At 46.0% G+C, this 16,112-nt stretch overlaps 1 protein-coding gene and 1 long non-coding RNA gene across 2 annotated transcripts; both read left to right on the forward strand.

Annotated features, from left to right (window-relative positions):
- Positions 1-1,676: 1,676 nt before the first annotated feature.
- On the forward strand, positions 1,677-3,031 carry LOC118698149 (uncharacterized). The gene is made up of 3 exons (XR_004981837.1): positions 1,677-1,738; positions 2,360-2,418; positions 2,594-3,031. It is a non-coding gene; the product is annotated as an uncharacterized LOC118698149 (long non-coding RNA).
- Positions 3,032-3,139: 108 nt separating this feature from the next.
- Positions 3,140-3,783, forward strand: SMKR1 (small lysine rich protein 1). Its single transcript, XM_054514904.1, has 2 exons — positions 3,140-3,381; positions 3,477-3,783. Exons 1-2 carry the CDS (start codon positions 3,169-3,171, stop codon positions 3,711-3,713), a joined length of 450 nt encoding a protein of 149 aa, XP_054370879.1. The 5' UTR covers positions 3,140-3,168; the 3' UTR covers positions 3,714-3,783.
- Positions 3,784-16,112: the final 12,329 nt, after the last annotated feature.

Genomic DNA, 16,112 nt, shown 5'->3' on the forward strand with positions numbered 1-16,112 from the left:
CCTGGGGATATAAAGCATACAGAATTGAGTTATTAATTTCTCTAAGCAACTCTGGAGCTGTTTGGTGACTTTAATGCAAATTTCAGTGAAGAATAAAAGGCTGCAAAGCTACAAAGTTCCTTTCAGAGCTGAGAAAAGAGTGATTAAAAAAGGGGGGTCATTTAGCCTTTATCCATTCAGTCTGGCAGTGTTAAAAAAATCCCTCCTTTGTCTCCTGTGAATATTTCCCTAAAAATAACAACACAGAGATGTCCTGGCTGACTCTGTATTTATCCACTTGTAACCACAGAAGTGACTGTATGAGGTCAGGCTTATTATACTCTGGAGTTTGAGAAGCTTCCCTCAATTATTTATCAAAGCCTTGCATGTGTAAACAGCAGTTTGTTCTGCAGCCAGGCCCAAGCTCTGCACAAAACACAACATTTGACTGCACAGGATGATTTCTGTCTCCTTGATTGAACATTTCAGTGCTCTGTGCCTTCCTTTTTGCCTCAATAATTATCATGTGGCCTCCTGACAGTTGTCTGTGTTGAAATTAGATAATTAGTGTAATTATGATTGTTTCTTTTATGTTGTTAATACACAGAATTTCCCTGAACAGGGTGGAAATTCATTTTTTTTTAAATTTTTTCTTTCATTATCCAAAGCTCATTCAAGAGAATTTACTCCCAAATCTGCAGACTTTTTCACTGAGCTACACTATCAAGACTTTTTATTAGGCAAGAAGGAAGGAAATTTACTTATGCACCATTAGAGAGGTTAATGTTAAAGGTAAAAATAAACCCATGATCCAGGCAGACTCACTGATGTGTTTGTTGGAGTTTGGCAATAATGCAATTATGAGCTGGTTTTTTTTCTATGAGGCAATTCAGCCCCTACCGATATTTTTCACTTGTACCTATTTTTTAGTGCTTTGCAAATGAAAATCTGGTGCTGAGGGATGCAGAGAGACTCCTCTCTCCCATATTTTTTCCCAAATTTAAAAATCACCCCACATTTAGAAGCATTACTACCCTTGGATAAAATTGCTGTGTCTAAAAAAGGTGCAGAGAACAAAATGAACCCTTCATGTCCCATCCCTCCCTCAGCCCTCTTCAACTCCTTCGATTCCCTGTGTCTCAGGCCTCAATTTATGGGGATTTCTTGGAAATATCCAACCTCAATTACACATCATTTTCAGGACCTGCTGTCCAGAACTGTGGCTCTGCAAGGATGCAAAGCAGAGTTTGTTTTTTAAATATTTTTATGGTGAAGGAGGCTGAGTCAGGTATTTAAAGAGACTCCCCCATGTCACGCAGCAATAACGTGAATATTCCACTAACTGTCCACCAAACGCCAATCTTTCCAAGACCTTTGGAAAGCACGACTTGCTCCCCTCCTCCTCTCAGCTCCAAGTTGTTTTGGTGGGGGTTTTCTGGCCTCCTCGTGACATTTCTGAGGTTTTTGGCTGAGGGCGGGACAGGGGCGGGGATAGCGGCGGCCGCTCCCCTCACGCCCCTCACAGCTTTTCCCGCCCTTTTCCCCCTGGCCACAGCAGTGGCGGGAAGGGCCCCCTGGCAGCTGATTGGGCGACGGGCGGGTCAGTCAGCAGCTGATTGGACGCGGGGCTGTCAATCAGCACCAGACCCCGCCCCGGGGTCGCTATGGCAACGGGACGCTGAGGGGAGGGTGGGGCGGCCATGGCGGCCGTGCGAGGGGAGGGGGGACGGGGTCTCTTCAGAGCTGCGGGGACAGGACGGTGAGAGTCTGCATTTTCTACACGGGGCGGTGATGGAGGGAGCTGGGGCTGGGGCTGAGGCAGAAAAGAAGGTTCCGGAGGGAGCTGCTCGCTCCCTACAACGCCCTGACAGGAGGGTGCAGCCAAGTGGGGGTCGGGCTCTGTCCCAGGGAACAGGGACAAAACAAGAGGAAACAGCCTCAAGTTGTGCCAGGGGTTTAGACCGAGTATCCTGAAAATTCCTTCCCTAAAGGAGTTGTCCAGTCCTCACACAGCTGCAGAGCTCATCCCTGGAGGGGTTTCAAAGCCCCGTGGATGTGGCACTTGGGGACACTTGGGGACACTTGGGGTCAGTGGAGGGCCTGGCAGTGCTGGGGATGGCTGGACTCGGTCTCAGAGGTCTTGTCCAGGATTCTGTGATTGTAAACCTCGAGGGCTTTGCTGAAAAGCTCAGAGTCCTGGAGTTTGACAATTAGCAGCTGATTTCACAGGTGACTATCAGCTTTTAGGGATGAGCCTAAAAGGGACTATTTTTTTTGCAAGGAACTATTTTATCCCTTTTTCTCTTCAAAGTTTGGTGGGGACCGACACAGACGCAGGTGCTTTGCACTGTGTAACTAACTGTGTAATTTTGTGTTGCAGGGTTCATCTGCAGAGCTTGATGTGAACTCCAGGCTGCTCCATAAAAAAACTCAGCCATGGTAAAATACCTTTGATCCTTCAGAAGTGTTGATAACACTTTTTTAAGGAAAAGGGTTTATATCCAAAAGGTTCCTTCCCACAGCTGCAGGATAGAACTGACCTGCTCAAATTCACTTTGTGTGCAAGTGTAAACCTAATTGTGATTTTTAGCTTTTTTTTTCTTCTTGGCTGCAGGCTGTAAAATTCTGTACATAGCATATAAAGCCTGTGAGCATCTTTTGTATTTGGAAAGATCAGCTACAGGCTGAATTCCTACCAGGAGCCTACAAGTGCTTGCAAAATCCACCAGAGACCCTGGGCAAACAAGGAATGAGATCCCATCCCTGGCTGCCCTCTGGCACTGGGAGCCATTCCCTGGGTGCTGTCCCTGCAGGCCTTGGCCCCAGTCCCTCTGCAGCTCTCCTGGAGCCCCTGCAGGCCCTGGAATGTGCTGGAAGCTCTCCCTGGATCCCTCCCTTCTCCAGGGGAACATTCCCAGCTCTGCCAGCCTGACATTGGATCCATCTCCTCTCCAAGACATTCATGGACCCAGGGGCTTCACTTGGAATCTCAGCAAACCATGAAGGGTCTCCCTTCCCTTTTCCTCTCTTTTCTCTCCCCATTTTCCATAAAAATCCCTCGGGATGGACTCTGAGTGTCCCAAATCCCAGAATCCCAGAGCAGTTTGGGTGGGAAGGGCCCTCCAAGCTCATTCCAGGGACACCTCCCCTACCCCAGGCTGCTCCAATCCTTCCTTGGGCACTGCAGGGATGCAGGGGCAGCCCCAGCTGCTCTGGCAATCCCAGCCCAGCCAGGAATTCCTCATTGCCAAGATCCCATCCCTGGCTGCCCTCTGGCACTGGGAGCCATTCCCTGGGTGCTGTCCCTGCAGGCCTTGGCCCCAGTCCCTCTGCAGCTCTCCTGGAGCCCCTGCAGGCCCTGCCAGGGGCTCTGAGCTCTCCCTGGAGCCCTCTCCTCTCCAGGTGAGCACCCCCAGCTCTCTTGGTCTCTCAGCCTGGAGTCCGAGAGAGACAAAGACCCAGAACTGAGTGGGTTTGTGGTCATTTTCTCTCTGCAGGCACGCAAAGCTAAAAAGGGTGGCAAAGACAAAAAAGGTGGTGGCAAAGGCAAAAAGGGTGGCAAAGGCAAAAGCTCCAAAAAGGGTGTAAAAAAGGAAGTGCAAGCAGTGGATCTGTTCAGCTCAGCTGCCATGCTCAACGCTTACTACATCTGTCACAACGCCGCCGCCTTCCTGGAGTTCCGGGGCCACCCCTGGCCTGGCTCCCTCAAAAAGAAGGGGAAGAAAAGGAAGTGAGAACCAAACTCTCTGGTGAAGACTCTGCTGCCATTAAACCCGCCCTGGCCTCAGCAGTGCCCAGCTCAAATCCCAGTGTCCCCTGCTGTTTTTCTTGGTCCCTGCTGTGTCCTACAAAAACACTTTGATTGCAGCTCGAGCACAGTGACAAGTGGCAGGGGACGAGTGCCATTGTCACTTCAGCCGTGGCCCTTCACCCTGTGGGTCTGTGTGGGATGGAGTGCTGTGCCTCCAGGGGCAGGGATGTGCTGGGGATGGATTCACCCACCCCGTGCCACTCCTTAGGGATGGGGAGTCCCTGGGACCTGCTGGAGTCAGGATGGACTGACAGAGGCAGTGGTGTGGGGAGGGGCTGGGGGAGCTGGGAAGGGTCTGGAGAACCAGGAGGGGCTGGGGGAGCTGGGAAGGGTCTGGAGAACCAGGAGGGGCTGAGGGAGCTGGGAAGGGTCTGGAGAACCAGGAGGGGCTGAGGGAGCTGGGCAGGGTCTGGAGAACCAGGAGGGGCTGAGGGAGCTGGGCAGGGTCTGGAGAACCAGGAGGGGCTGAGGGAGCTGGGAAGGGTCTGGAGAGCCAGGAGGGGCTGAGGAGCTGGGAAGGGGCTGAGGCTGGAGCAAAGGAGGCTCAGGGGGCCCTTGTGGCTCTGCACAAGTCCCTGCCAGGAGGGCACAGCCGGGGGGGCCAGGCTGTGCTCCAGGGAACAGGGACAGGAGCAGAGGGAACGGCCTCAGGCTGGGCCAGGGCAGCTCAGGGTAGAATCAGCAGGAATTTCCCCATGGAAAGGGGCTCAGGCCTTGGAACTGCCCAGGGAGCTTTGGAGTGGCCATCCCTGGAGGTGTCTGAGGAACTCCTGGATGTGACACTCAGAGCTCTGGGCTGGGGACAAGGTGGGCTCAGTCCCAGGTTGGACTGGATGATCCTGGAGGTCTTTTCCATCCCCAGTGATTCTGGGAATGTGACTTAGGCCTTGTCAGGGATTCTGTTACACCCAGCAGAGGTGGTGATGGCCCCCCAGCCCCAGGCTGTCACTCACTGTGACCATCCTCAGCCCAAACATCCTGGCTGGACACCACGAGCTCCGTGTCACGTTCAGAGCCCTCTTGCTGCATCTCCTCCAGGGGTGTTCAACACGGCCCTGGGGAAGCCATGAAGCACCACACTGAGAGGAGCTGTGCATCTCTCCCAGACCTTTCCACCCCTCTGACTTCCAGGTAACAGTCAATTATCATCAACCCAAGCCAATAAAGGCCTGGAAATCCTGGTGCTGTTTCTCCAGCCTGAAACATTTCCTCTCTGAGGAGGTTTTGACCAGGGAAAATCATAACTGGTGGCATTGCTGGTCAGCAAGCTGCTGTCATTTGCAGCTTGCTGCAAACTCCACTGGGTTTGTGTCCTCTATGTGTGGTACAACCCACCCTAGAAAGCCAAGGGTAAAATTGGTGTTAGGGGACAAAAAAATATATATGAAGGGTTTAAAAATTATATATGTAGGTAATATATGAAGGGTTTAATTTAGAGCAATTTGGTTGCAGAGGAAAACAGCCATGTAGCCATTTTGGCTGTTACTATCTATAGTAATATGACAATATGAAAACATAAAAGTAACACTTAAGAAAATGTGATATAAGGAAGAAGAGAGGGAAGGGATAAGAGGAGGATCTCACCACCCACAGGTCTTGTGATGAGACTTGGTGCTTGCAATCTCGGTGTCTGTTGGTGGTCACAGAGCGGATCCACCAGGGGATGAGGGGAAATCTCCAAGAAGTGGTGGGAGAAATGCACAGAACACAAAATGTGGGTTTGTGTTCGCTCAGGCTCAGTGGGGAGTCCCAGGTGCCTCCCCTGGAGGGGGGAGTTTCACCCTGGATGATGGAATGCTGTGGGTCATGGGACACTTGGGGACTCTGACACCTTCAAAGATGATGCAGCTGCTTTTGATACCAGCACAGTTCAGTCCATTATGGCCAAGGTCAACACCTTGGGGCCACCTGTGAATGTCCCCATATTCCAGGGCAGGGGAGTTGCCCTGTAAGTTCCCTTGGACAGGGACAAAGAGGCAGTGCCCTGTTCAGAGCTGATAAAGGCTCCCTTATCAGTTTGTAGCCTGCTCTGGGCTGTGCACATGGTGACTTGCTCCCTGAATGTGTGAGCTGGCAGCATCACAGCTCTCTCCCAACACCCCTGTGGATCCATCCTTCCTCCCAGACCTGGCAGAACTGGACAAAATTAAGCATTTGAACTGACAGGTTCAAAATCCAACATTCCAGTTAGTAGGGGCGTTTGGGGAGGGGTGGCTCTGGTGGCCACAGATGGACAGCAGCTCCTTTGCAGTTTGCTACCAAACTTTGTTTGTGGCCAAAGTGACTGATGATTGATTGATTGATTGATTGGTTGATTGATGATTTTAGCAATCTCTAAACCACAAAACTTGTCAGTCTCTCACAATACACCAAGAAAATAACCACAGGATGGAAGAGCTCCGAGCTGGAATGGATCACCAAGTGCAACCACCAGGCCAGGTCCTCAGGAGGGACAGCAGGCTGCTGGATTTCCTGTTTCCCTGCTCAGGAGCCTCAGCTGGCCTGCTCTGATGACGCAGGGATGTGGTTTCCACTCTGCTCTGAGCTGTGCACCTACACCTCCTCCTCAGCCTTCTCTGTGTTCTCACTTCCCCACCACCCACCAGGAAGTCTCTGGTCACAGCAGCTCCACTCATCAGCCTGCTAAAGCCAGACATCTCTTGCAACCTCTGTATTCAGCATCTCCAGCTAAGAAATTAATTAAAACCCAAAAATATTGGATTTTTGTATGATATTTTTACCACAGAGGGCTTTTAGGGACAGATGTTTCTGAGCACTCAAGTCTAACCACTGCTTAATGTGGTTAAGGATGGTTAAAAGTGAGCAAGGCCATTTTTACATCTCTGGTAAACTAGAGCTACAATGGTTTCAAAACTCCACGTTCCAGTATCCAAAATTTACTGGACTATTTATTAAATAATAATTTTGTTCTCTCTTTAACAAAAAATTCTGATTTTAGCGTGATGCCACTGAACTCAGGAGATGGTGAGCAGTGAAGTGCAGAGGACAAAGGCTCTGCTTTCCAGTGCATCTGAAAAGTTGCCATTCACTTCCTTGACAGCAGATGAAAAAACCCTCCCAAAAATCCCAAACTGAGTAATGAAACACTTTTCTTTTTCCCCCTCCTTTTTCCTTTTACCTCTCAGTCGAATTTTGCATGTAATTCCATCTCCCTGGTGGTTAATAAAGGCCAAAAGACATCTCTAAAGAAAAGTCTGGACCTCAGATGGCTGGATTTGCCTCAAAGTGCTGCAGGCTGTGCCACGACTTCTGTGGATGTGACAGGGTGACAGTGGCAGCCAACCCTGCTTCATCCCAACCTGGAAGAGTCTGGGGCTTTTCTGGGGTGCAGGATTTAAGCCGAGTTTAGGACGGATAAATCCTGCTCTGCCCAAATCCACGAGGAGGTTTGTGAGGGGAATCTGCAAGCTGGACGTGCCCTTTTTTTATGGCAGGGGGAACTTTGTGGTGTCCTGGCCTTGCAGGGAGTTAAGTTCTTGTAGTGTTGGGGTTTCCTGTGCTCTGCTGCCACTGTTTCCTGCAGGAAGTTGTGTACCAGAGCCCTGCTGTTAAAAACACAGGAGATGTTGGGGGGTGTGTGTGTGTTTGTGGGTGGGGAGAGTCACAGGGCTGCTCTGGGATGGGGGTGGTGGACATAAATAAATATAAAACTAAACATTAATGTAAATTTAAATTTAAACATAAATACAATTATAAATTATAACTATAACAAAATATAAATAAACTATAAATATTATACTATAATATAAATAATACAATATATAAAAATATATAACATAATATATATTTTTATAATTACATAGTTTATAATTATATAATATATAATAGGTATTATATATAATAGGTATTATATATAATTTATATATATATTTATATATAGTTATATTATTCATATTATATAAATATATAATATAAATATTATATAATATCTATATTATATATAAATATAAATATAAACATTATATATTTATATTATTTATATTATATAAATATATAATATGAATAATATAATATAGATACTATAACTTATATTTATAAATTATGAACATAAATTATAACTATGAGTATAAATTATAACCATAAATATACTTTAACAAAATCTGTTATTCACCACATTTGGCATGAGGGTGTTTCAAGCTGCAGGTGAGCAGCTTCTTGTCCTTTCCCTTCCCTCCAGCCAGCATTTCTGGGTTGCCAGGTTTCTCCTTCCACATTATTTCACCTGAGGAAGAGCACAGTGGATTTTTGGATGTGTGAGAAAGGCTTGAGAAGGGGCAGGGATCCTTTTGTCCCCGTTCTCATTTGAAGAGCTGCCCTGGCTGTTATTTCCCAGCTCCAGGGGAGGATGGGGAGCTGAGGACTCTTTTCCTCATAAAAGGTATCTCCATAACAAAGAGGCTCCCATGGAGAATTTTTAAAGAAAAACTTCCTTGCAAGAGGCTTTTTAAATGTTGGCACTAAATAGCGTCAGCAGAGGGAAATAAAATAAAGTTTTCAGTGGGTTAAGTCCTCTCTCCTTCATTAATCTTTCACTGTCCTCGCCTGGTGCCATTTCAAGAACAAAAACCTTAATTTTACAGTCTTTCTATAAAGCTCTGTTTTGCAAACTCTCTGTATATATTTTTTAAATGAAATAAGCTGGTTTTTCTCTCTTTTGCTTCCGTAACTGTCATACAAAGGAGCAAAAGGAATGGAATTTGAGAGCTCACAGGAATGGTTGTTGGCAGGTCCCAGGACACCTGCAGGGACTGAAGTGTCCCGGGTGGAGCATTGGGATGGCTTTGTTGCACCCTGGTGTGTTATCCACTCTGTAATCACCCAGTGCTTTTCTGGGGATGTTCAGGGAATTCAGGAGTGCTGCTTCTTTGGGTGTCCCCTCAGAGGAACCTTTTAGAGCCTTCCCACCTCAACAGCCTCAGACCATAAAAGGATCCTGGGAAAAAAACCCACCTTTTTCCTTTTTTTTTTTTCCCTCTCTTTTTTGGTTTGTTTGGTTGGTTTCCACATAATTTCATTTAAAAATATTTAGTTACTTTAAAATAAAGCCTTTAAAATTGCTGTGTTCCTTTTAGGTTATTGCCACAAGATTTCAGGAGAAAAAATCAAAAGGAATTTTTTAATTTTAAGTCTGATACATTCACAACTAAGCTAAAGTAAACCAAGTGTGAAATCTTCTTTATGCAAAAGAAAAGTGTCAGCATTTGTCCTCGAGCTGTAACTGGCACTAAAAGAGAGAAAAACGAGGGAAATATTTAATGGAACTCATGGCTGCAGCAGAATCCTGTGCCATGAAAGGAACAGTTTTCTCTTTGGTGGAAATTTTTGACATAAATGTCCAAAAGTTCACCTGCATCTACTGCTGAATGTTGGAGTATTTTTAATAGCTGAAAATACAAGGATAGGCCAAGTGCCCCCACAATCCTACAGGAAATGTCAGCAGGGAGACAGCACACAGATAATTGAAGAAAACAAAAATGCTTAAAGCTGTTTAGTACAAGCCAAAAATTGCATTGAAGTTCAGAATTTTTGTTTTCTCTCTCTCAGGATGATTCAAGTAGGTCATGCAAATCTTGGGGGCACTTTTCCCACATCATTTAATAGGAAGTGTCTGTTCTGTGAAGGATGGAGATAATCAGCCTGGAATAAGAGTTTTCTGTGCAGACTGAGATGTGAAATCAGAAGTCACAACACCAATGTTTGAGTAAAAGTTGTATCAGTGAAGCAATTAAATCACAATAATTATTGCAGTTGGGGTTTCCTGCAGTTTTCTCAGTGCTGACACGGCCAACACACCTGAAAGGGGCTTTAAATGTGGATTAGCTCACCCTGCTTTGCACAGCTGTGGGTGCTGAGCTGGTCATGCTGGGATCTCCGAGGGGTAAAAAGGAGATGGGAAACAGGCAGGTGAATTATGGCCACTTCCAAAAAACTCTGCTGTCTCTTTGTCACGATTGTGGTAAAATGCTCATTCCTTAAATTAAGTAATTCCTGAAAAAATTAATTTGCTTTTTAAGACTTTTTTTTTTTTTTTTTTTTATTTCTTTCAGTCTGAAAAAGGAGGTTTGTGGAATAAATTTGCCCTCATGTACTCAGCTGGATTGCTCCCACAGTGCAGGACATTGCACTCTGTGTGCTGAGGGCTTGGTGACAACAGTGACCACGGCTCAGATTGCCCAGGGGACACCAGGAATGATCTGGCTCCTTTGGTATTTACACAAAACCTGCTCTGGGACACTTCCTACGGGTTTCTTAGGGCAGTTCAAAATGTTACAGAGCCAGACCAACCTTGCTGGAGCTGTACCATTTCTGTCTGGAGGGAATTCCTGCTCTGTGAGGTTTGTTTGTGGGGGCTCTGTGTGTTTCCCAAACTGGGTTTGAGGTATCTGTACCATTTCTGTCTGGAGGAATTCCTGCTCTGTGAGGTTTGTTTGTGGGGGCTCTGTGTGTTTCCCAAACTGGGTTTGAGGTATCTGTACCATTTCTGTCTGGAGGGAATTCCTGCTCTATGAGGTTTGTTTGTGGTGGCTCTTTGAGTTTCCCACCCTGGGTTTGAGTATCCCTCACAAGAGGTGCTTGGGGAGGAGCAACTGGGAGCATTTTGCTTGTATAAAATGGAATTATTCTCAGCAGAGAAGGGCAGGGGCCTGCTGAGGATGATGATTTCCTGTCTGTGGGGTTTGATTGGGTTGTCAGCTGATTTCCTCAAGCCACTGAGGCAGGGAACACCCCAATCTTCTTCTGGGTTGTACTGGAGCTTTCCAAGCTCTTGGTCTTACTCCAGTTGTAACCATTGAGTTTGGCATGGGGTCCAGCCCCTCTCGAACCCCACCACGGCCTGAGATGGGTCCTTGAAAGCTTCTGTCACCTGTTGTTTTGGCTCCTGAGATGGTTCCTCAGGAAGAACTTCCTGAAATTAGGTACAATATTTGAGGGAGCACCTCATAATTATAGCTTGCCCTCTGGGAACTGTCCCAGGAGAGAGTTTTCAGTTTTTTTACATGGCTCTGTTTTGCAAACTTTCTCTATATTTTGACAGTTTCTGTATATATATGACAGTTTTCTTCTTAGAAATCTGCACACTTTTATCAACTCCTCGTCCTTTTCCACTGCCTTCCTCACATGCTTTGCAGAATTTCTGTTCCCACCACCAGAAAAGCCAACAGCAGAGTAGGAAACACTTCCAGCTCTTACACCGGCAGCTGATATTTTGCTTTTCTCCCCTAGAGCCACAGCTGGGGTCTCTCAGAATGCTTCAGCAGGTCTTGAAAGTTCTCTTCTAGAAGCTTCTTTAGGAGAGGAGATGGAAGGAGGTGTGTGTGGGCTTCACACTGGTGATGTCCTGGGAGCACCTCTGGTGATCTCCCCGGTGTCCCCTGGCACGTCCCAGGCTCTTCCAGCTCTCAGGTGGCTCCAGGACTGTCCCAATCCCCGTGGAATTCACGTGGCAGAACTCTGCTAATGCTGAGCTCACCGGAACCCACTGATCTTCCATGAAGTGAGTGTTGTTAAATCCCTTTTCTCTTAGCATCCTTCCTTTCATCTCTTAAAGCATCCTGCTTCCACCCTTTAATATTGTTACATATTCCAAACCTGTAATTCTTGTTGCTTTCCTCCCTTCCCCTCAAGGCTGCCCTTGCATCAGCACAAGGTGACAATTAACACCTCCAACCCACACTCTTCCTTCCACATGCTACTAAACTGGGACTCCTGGGACTGATCTTCCCAAACCTCAATGTCTGCATCAATGCTGGGACTCGTTATCTTGATTAACACAGGGACAGCAGCTCAGGATGGGATTCCTCTGATTAAATGGGTGCAGGGCCTTAGAGCAGCAGTCCTGGGTGTCTTTGTTTAGGTACAAATTTAGGTATAAATCTCCCATTTATAAGATTTTGCTGAGAAAGCAAACTAAAATTTAGCGTGGCTGCAGAAATGTGAGTTCCTCACAGGGGAAATCACCACAGCCACAGCTTAGCCCTCAGGAATCTGGGCTAAAGGCCACAGAAAGGGGTGCGAGAACTGGAAAAACTCTGTGACAAGGGTAAAACTGTGGGATATTCAGTGTCTGAAGGGAAACCAGGCAGCCTGTGCCTTTGGGGCACCTCAGAGGCCAAACCCGCGAGGGGCAGCGCAGCGGAGCTGGGGAAGGAATTCTCGGAGTTTATCTCTCCTGCCCAGGGGAGCTCACCCCGCTGCTCCCGCTGACAAAAACCAGGGCAGGGCTGGGCTGGGCTGGGCGAGGACCCGCCCGGCCACGGGGACACCACAAAACCAACCCAGGAGAACAAAACAGCGCATCCCGAACATCCCGCTCAGGGCATGATCTCCCCAAAACCCAGCAGAACAAAACAGCGCATCCCAAACATCCCGCTCAGGGCATGATCTTCCCAAAACCCAGGAGAACAAAACAGCGCACCCCGAACATCCCGCTCAGGGAATCATCTCCCCAAAGCCCAGGAGAACAAAACAGCGCACCCCGAACATCCCGCTCAGGGCGTGATCTCCCCAAAACCCAGCAGAACAAAACAGCGCATCCCGAACATCCCGCTCAGGGCATGATCTTCCCAAAACCCAGGAGAACAAAACAGCGCACCCTGAACATCCCGCTCAGGGAATCATCTCCCCAAAGCCCAGGAGAAGAAAACAGCACATCCCGAACATCCCGCTCAGGGCATGATCTCCCCAAAACCCAGCAGAACAAAACAGCGCACCCTGAACATCCCGCTCAGGGAATGATCTCCCCAAAACCCAGCAGAACAAAACAGTGCATCCCGAACATCCTGCTCAGGGAATCATCTCCCCAAAACCCAGCAGAACAAAACAGTGCATCCCAAACACCCCGCTCAGGGCATGATCTCCCCAAAACCCAGGAGAACAAAACAGTGCATCCCGAACATCCCGCTCAGGGCATGATCTCCCCAAAACCCAGGAGAACAAAACAGCGCATCCCGAACATCGCGTTTGGGGTGCTCAGGGAATCATCTCCACAAAACCCAGCAAAATCCCCCCCCCCCCCAAAAAAACCCATTCTTTTTTTAAAATCAGTTTGCTTAGTTTGCTTTTTTTTTTTTGCCATATTTTTGTTGACAGAATCCACTTTAAAATGCAAATTCCTGGAATATGCCTTTTAAAATAGACGTTTTGGGAAAATCTGTTTAAAATAGTTTGGTGGCAGGTTTTTTGCTATTTTTGTGAAAAAAAAAATTAAAACGAATTTTTCTTTCCTTGTTTTGGCGGAAAATACATTTTAAAGTGGAAATTGTGGGGGAAAGCCAGCTCAAAAAGGAAATGTTGTTTCCTTTTTTATTCCTTTTTTCCCTTTTTTTCCCTTTTTTTTCTTTTTTTCCTTTTTTTTTTTTTCCTTTTTTTCCCTTTTTTTCCTTTTTTTTCCTTTTTTTTTCCTTTTTTTTTTTCCTTTTTTCCCCATTTTTTTCCTTTTTTTTTGTGGAAAAAATACAGTTTAAAACAGGGGGGTTTTTTTGTTTGGTTTGGTTTTTTTGTTTTGTTTTATTTGGTTTTGTGTTTTGAATTTTTTCTAAGATACAGTACAAAAGGAAAATTATCAGGTGCTCCAGCAACCACTGCAGAAAAAAACAATTGAAAAAAAAAATCCTGGCCGTTGTGTGGGGATGGGAAGGCACTGCCTTCCTCCCAACAGGTTCCTGCCTCATTTCTCCTTTCTTCAGTCTGATCTTTGTCTCCTCATTAATGCTTTGAATGATGAGATGCTTTGAGTTCCTTCCCACTCAAACCATTCTGTGGTGAACTTGATCAAAGTATATCCACATTTATATATATATAAATAAATATATATATATATATAAATATATATATATATTTGAAAATAAGAAGTGAAAAGAAGCTGAAAATATCTGAGGAGTGCCTGCAAAAGGGGAGAACTTTAAGGATCTAAATTGAAGAGAGGGAATATTCCGATGAAAGAGCAGAAATGTGCATTTGCAGAGCCCTGCCAGGCGCTGGGAGATGCTGCAGGAATCCCAAATGCCCCCAGCAGCAGCTCCCCAGAACAATTCCAGATTTTGGGGGTTACAATCCCTAACAGAGGGATGGTTCCACGTTCAGCCTTGGTTTTGGCTGGCTCCAGAGAAGCCGTGGAAGGCAGAGCCCGGCCAAGGCTGGGCTTAAACTTAAACCCACTGCACCACCAAAATTCTCCCTGGATGTGGGGAAAACCATCCTGGCTCTTGATGAGCTGAGCAAAGAGAGCTCAGAGCACATTCCCGAGCAAGTCCTGCTGCAAGGACGCACTTTAGAGTGGGGAATGGATTTGTAGCTTTTAAAACACCTCTCAATTGCCCCATCTGTGGGTCAAGAGAAAGGTTATGTCCACCACCTTAAGGAAAGCAGTGGATGCTGTTTTCTTTTCAATCTGGCAAAGAGGGAGAGAAGAAGAAGGCCAAGGAGCTGCAGCTGTGTTCTGTCCCCTCCCATCTGTGAGAAATGTATTGTGAATGTCTGAAAAATGCTGTTTGTGGTCTCTCAGAGTCAGTGGTTTTTTCACTTTTTTCAGGTTGTCCAAGAGGTTGTGGACTCCACATCCCTGGAAGTGTCCAAAGCCAGGCTGGAGGAATCTGGGATAATGGGAAGTGTCTCTGCCCATGGCAGGGGGCGGAACTGGATGATCCTTAAATTCCCTTCCACAATTCTGTGCTTTTCACTTCCCAGACCCAGGAATGGGGACATTTAAACCCTTCCCATCATCACAGGACTCTGGAATAATGGGAAGTGTCTCTGTCCATGGCAGGGGTTGGAGCTGGATGATTCTTAAATTCCCTTCCAAGCAAGCCCCTTCCACAATTCTGTGATTTTCCTGTGCTTTTCCCTTCCCAGACCCAGGAATGGGGACATTTAAACCCTTCCCATCATCACAGGACTCTGGGATAATGGGAAGTGTCTCTGCCCATGGCAGGGGTTGGAGCTGGATCATCCTTAAATTCCCTTCCACATTTCTGTGATTTTCCCTTCCCAAACCCAGGAATGGGGACGTTTAAACCTTTCCCACAGTTATTTCTCCCCAGGCTTTCCCTGACCACGGAATTTGGCATTTCCTGACCAGGCTCCAGCATTCCCATGGCTCCCTTCCTTCTGCTGCCACATTTACATTCCCAGTTAAGTTCTTTTCCCACCTTCTAGACGTGGGATTATGGCCCACCACATCTTGGATTTCCAGAACTCAGACAGGTGTGTGCTGGTGCTCAGTTTTCCAAAGAGAAAGGGTTGGTTTGTTCCCAAGGAAATTTCCCTTTTGTACTGTATCTTAGAAAAAATATAATTTTTATTTTTTAATTCTGGTTTAAACTGTATTTTTTCCACCAAAAAAATAAGCGAAACATTTCCATTTTTAACTGGCTTTATCCCCCCACAATTTCCACTTTAAAATGGATATTTTTCTGCCAAAACAAGGAGAAAAATCAATTTTAAATATCATTTTTTTCCCCACAAAAAAAGAGACCACACGTGCCAGCACTCGGCAGGCACAGACTCGGGGCTTTTGGGCACTTTCACAATCCCATGTCTGCACGAGCCCATTCCAAAGCCATCAGCAACACCTTGGAAAGATGCCCTGGATGGGAGATCCCCACCCAGCCTGCTGCCCGAGGCAGGAGCAGCTGCACCTGCAGCATTCCCCAGCCTGCTGTGTCCAACCTGCTCCCAAAACCTCAAACGCGGGTCAGTTGTCACATCCTGCCCCTGGGCATTCTCCTGCTGCCTCACCTAAACCCGCATTTCTCCAGGACCTTCCTCCTACAGGGATCCCACATCCCATAGAATCTCTATTTATCCACCTAGAGATATAGATATAGAAATATATAGGTAGATATATAGAGGGATATAAATAAGTAGAGTATATAATAATATATTAATTATAATATTACATTATATATAACCATATATATCTATATAACCATACACATATATATGTGTATATATATATATAATATATATATATATACACACATATATATGTGTATATATATATATGTGTATATATATATGTGTATATATATATATGTGTATATATATATGTGTATATATAATATATATATATGTGGGTATATATATATATATATATATGTATATATATATATATATGTATATATATATAGGGTGATTAATTTAAATCCCAAGGAATTTTTTGACCCACCAGAGCACAGAGCATGGAATAAACACAAATTGTCTCTAAAAGAAGGGACATCCCTGAAAATATTTTGCTTCTCATGCTGCTCTTAAACAACTCCTGGGCACTCTTCTTGTGCCTGTCCCTGTCGTGTTTTCCATG

Source organism: Molothrus ater, chromosome 5, assembly GCF_012460135.2.
Source record: "Molothrus ater isolate BHLD 08-10-18 breed brown headed cowbird chromosome 5, BPBGC_Mater_1.1, whole genome shotgun sequence".
Classification (NCBI taxonomy): Eukaryota; Metazoa; Chordata; class Aves; order Passeriformes; family Icteridae; genus Molothrus; species Molothrus ater.

What these genes read in the sequence shown, in the direction of transcription:
- SMKR1 (XM_054514904.1), top strand. Translation starts at nt 3,169, where the DNA reads ATGCAGGGGCAGCCCCAGCTGCTCTGGCAATCCCAGCCCAGCCAGGAA. An exon ending in TGGAGCCCTCTCCTCTCCAG is followed by an intron (nt 3,382 to 3,476) that starts GTGAGCACCCCC and finishes TTCTCTCTGCAG; the next exon opens with GCACGCAAAGCTAAAAAGGG.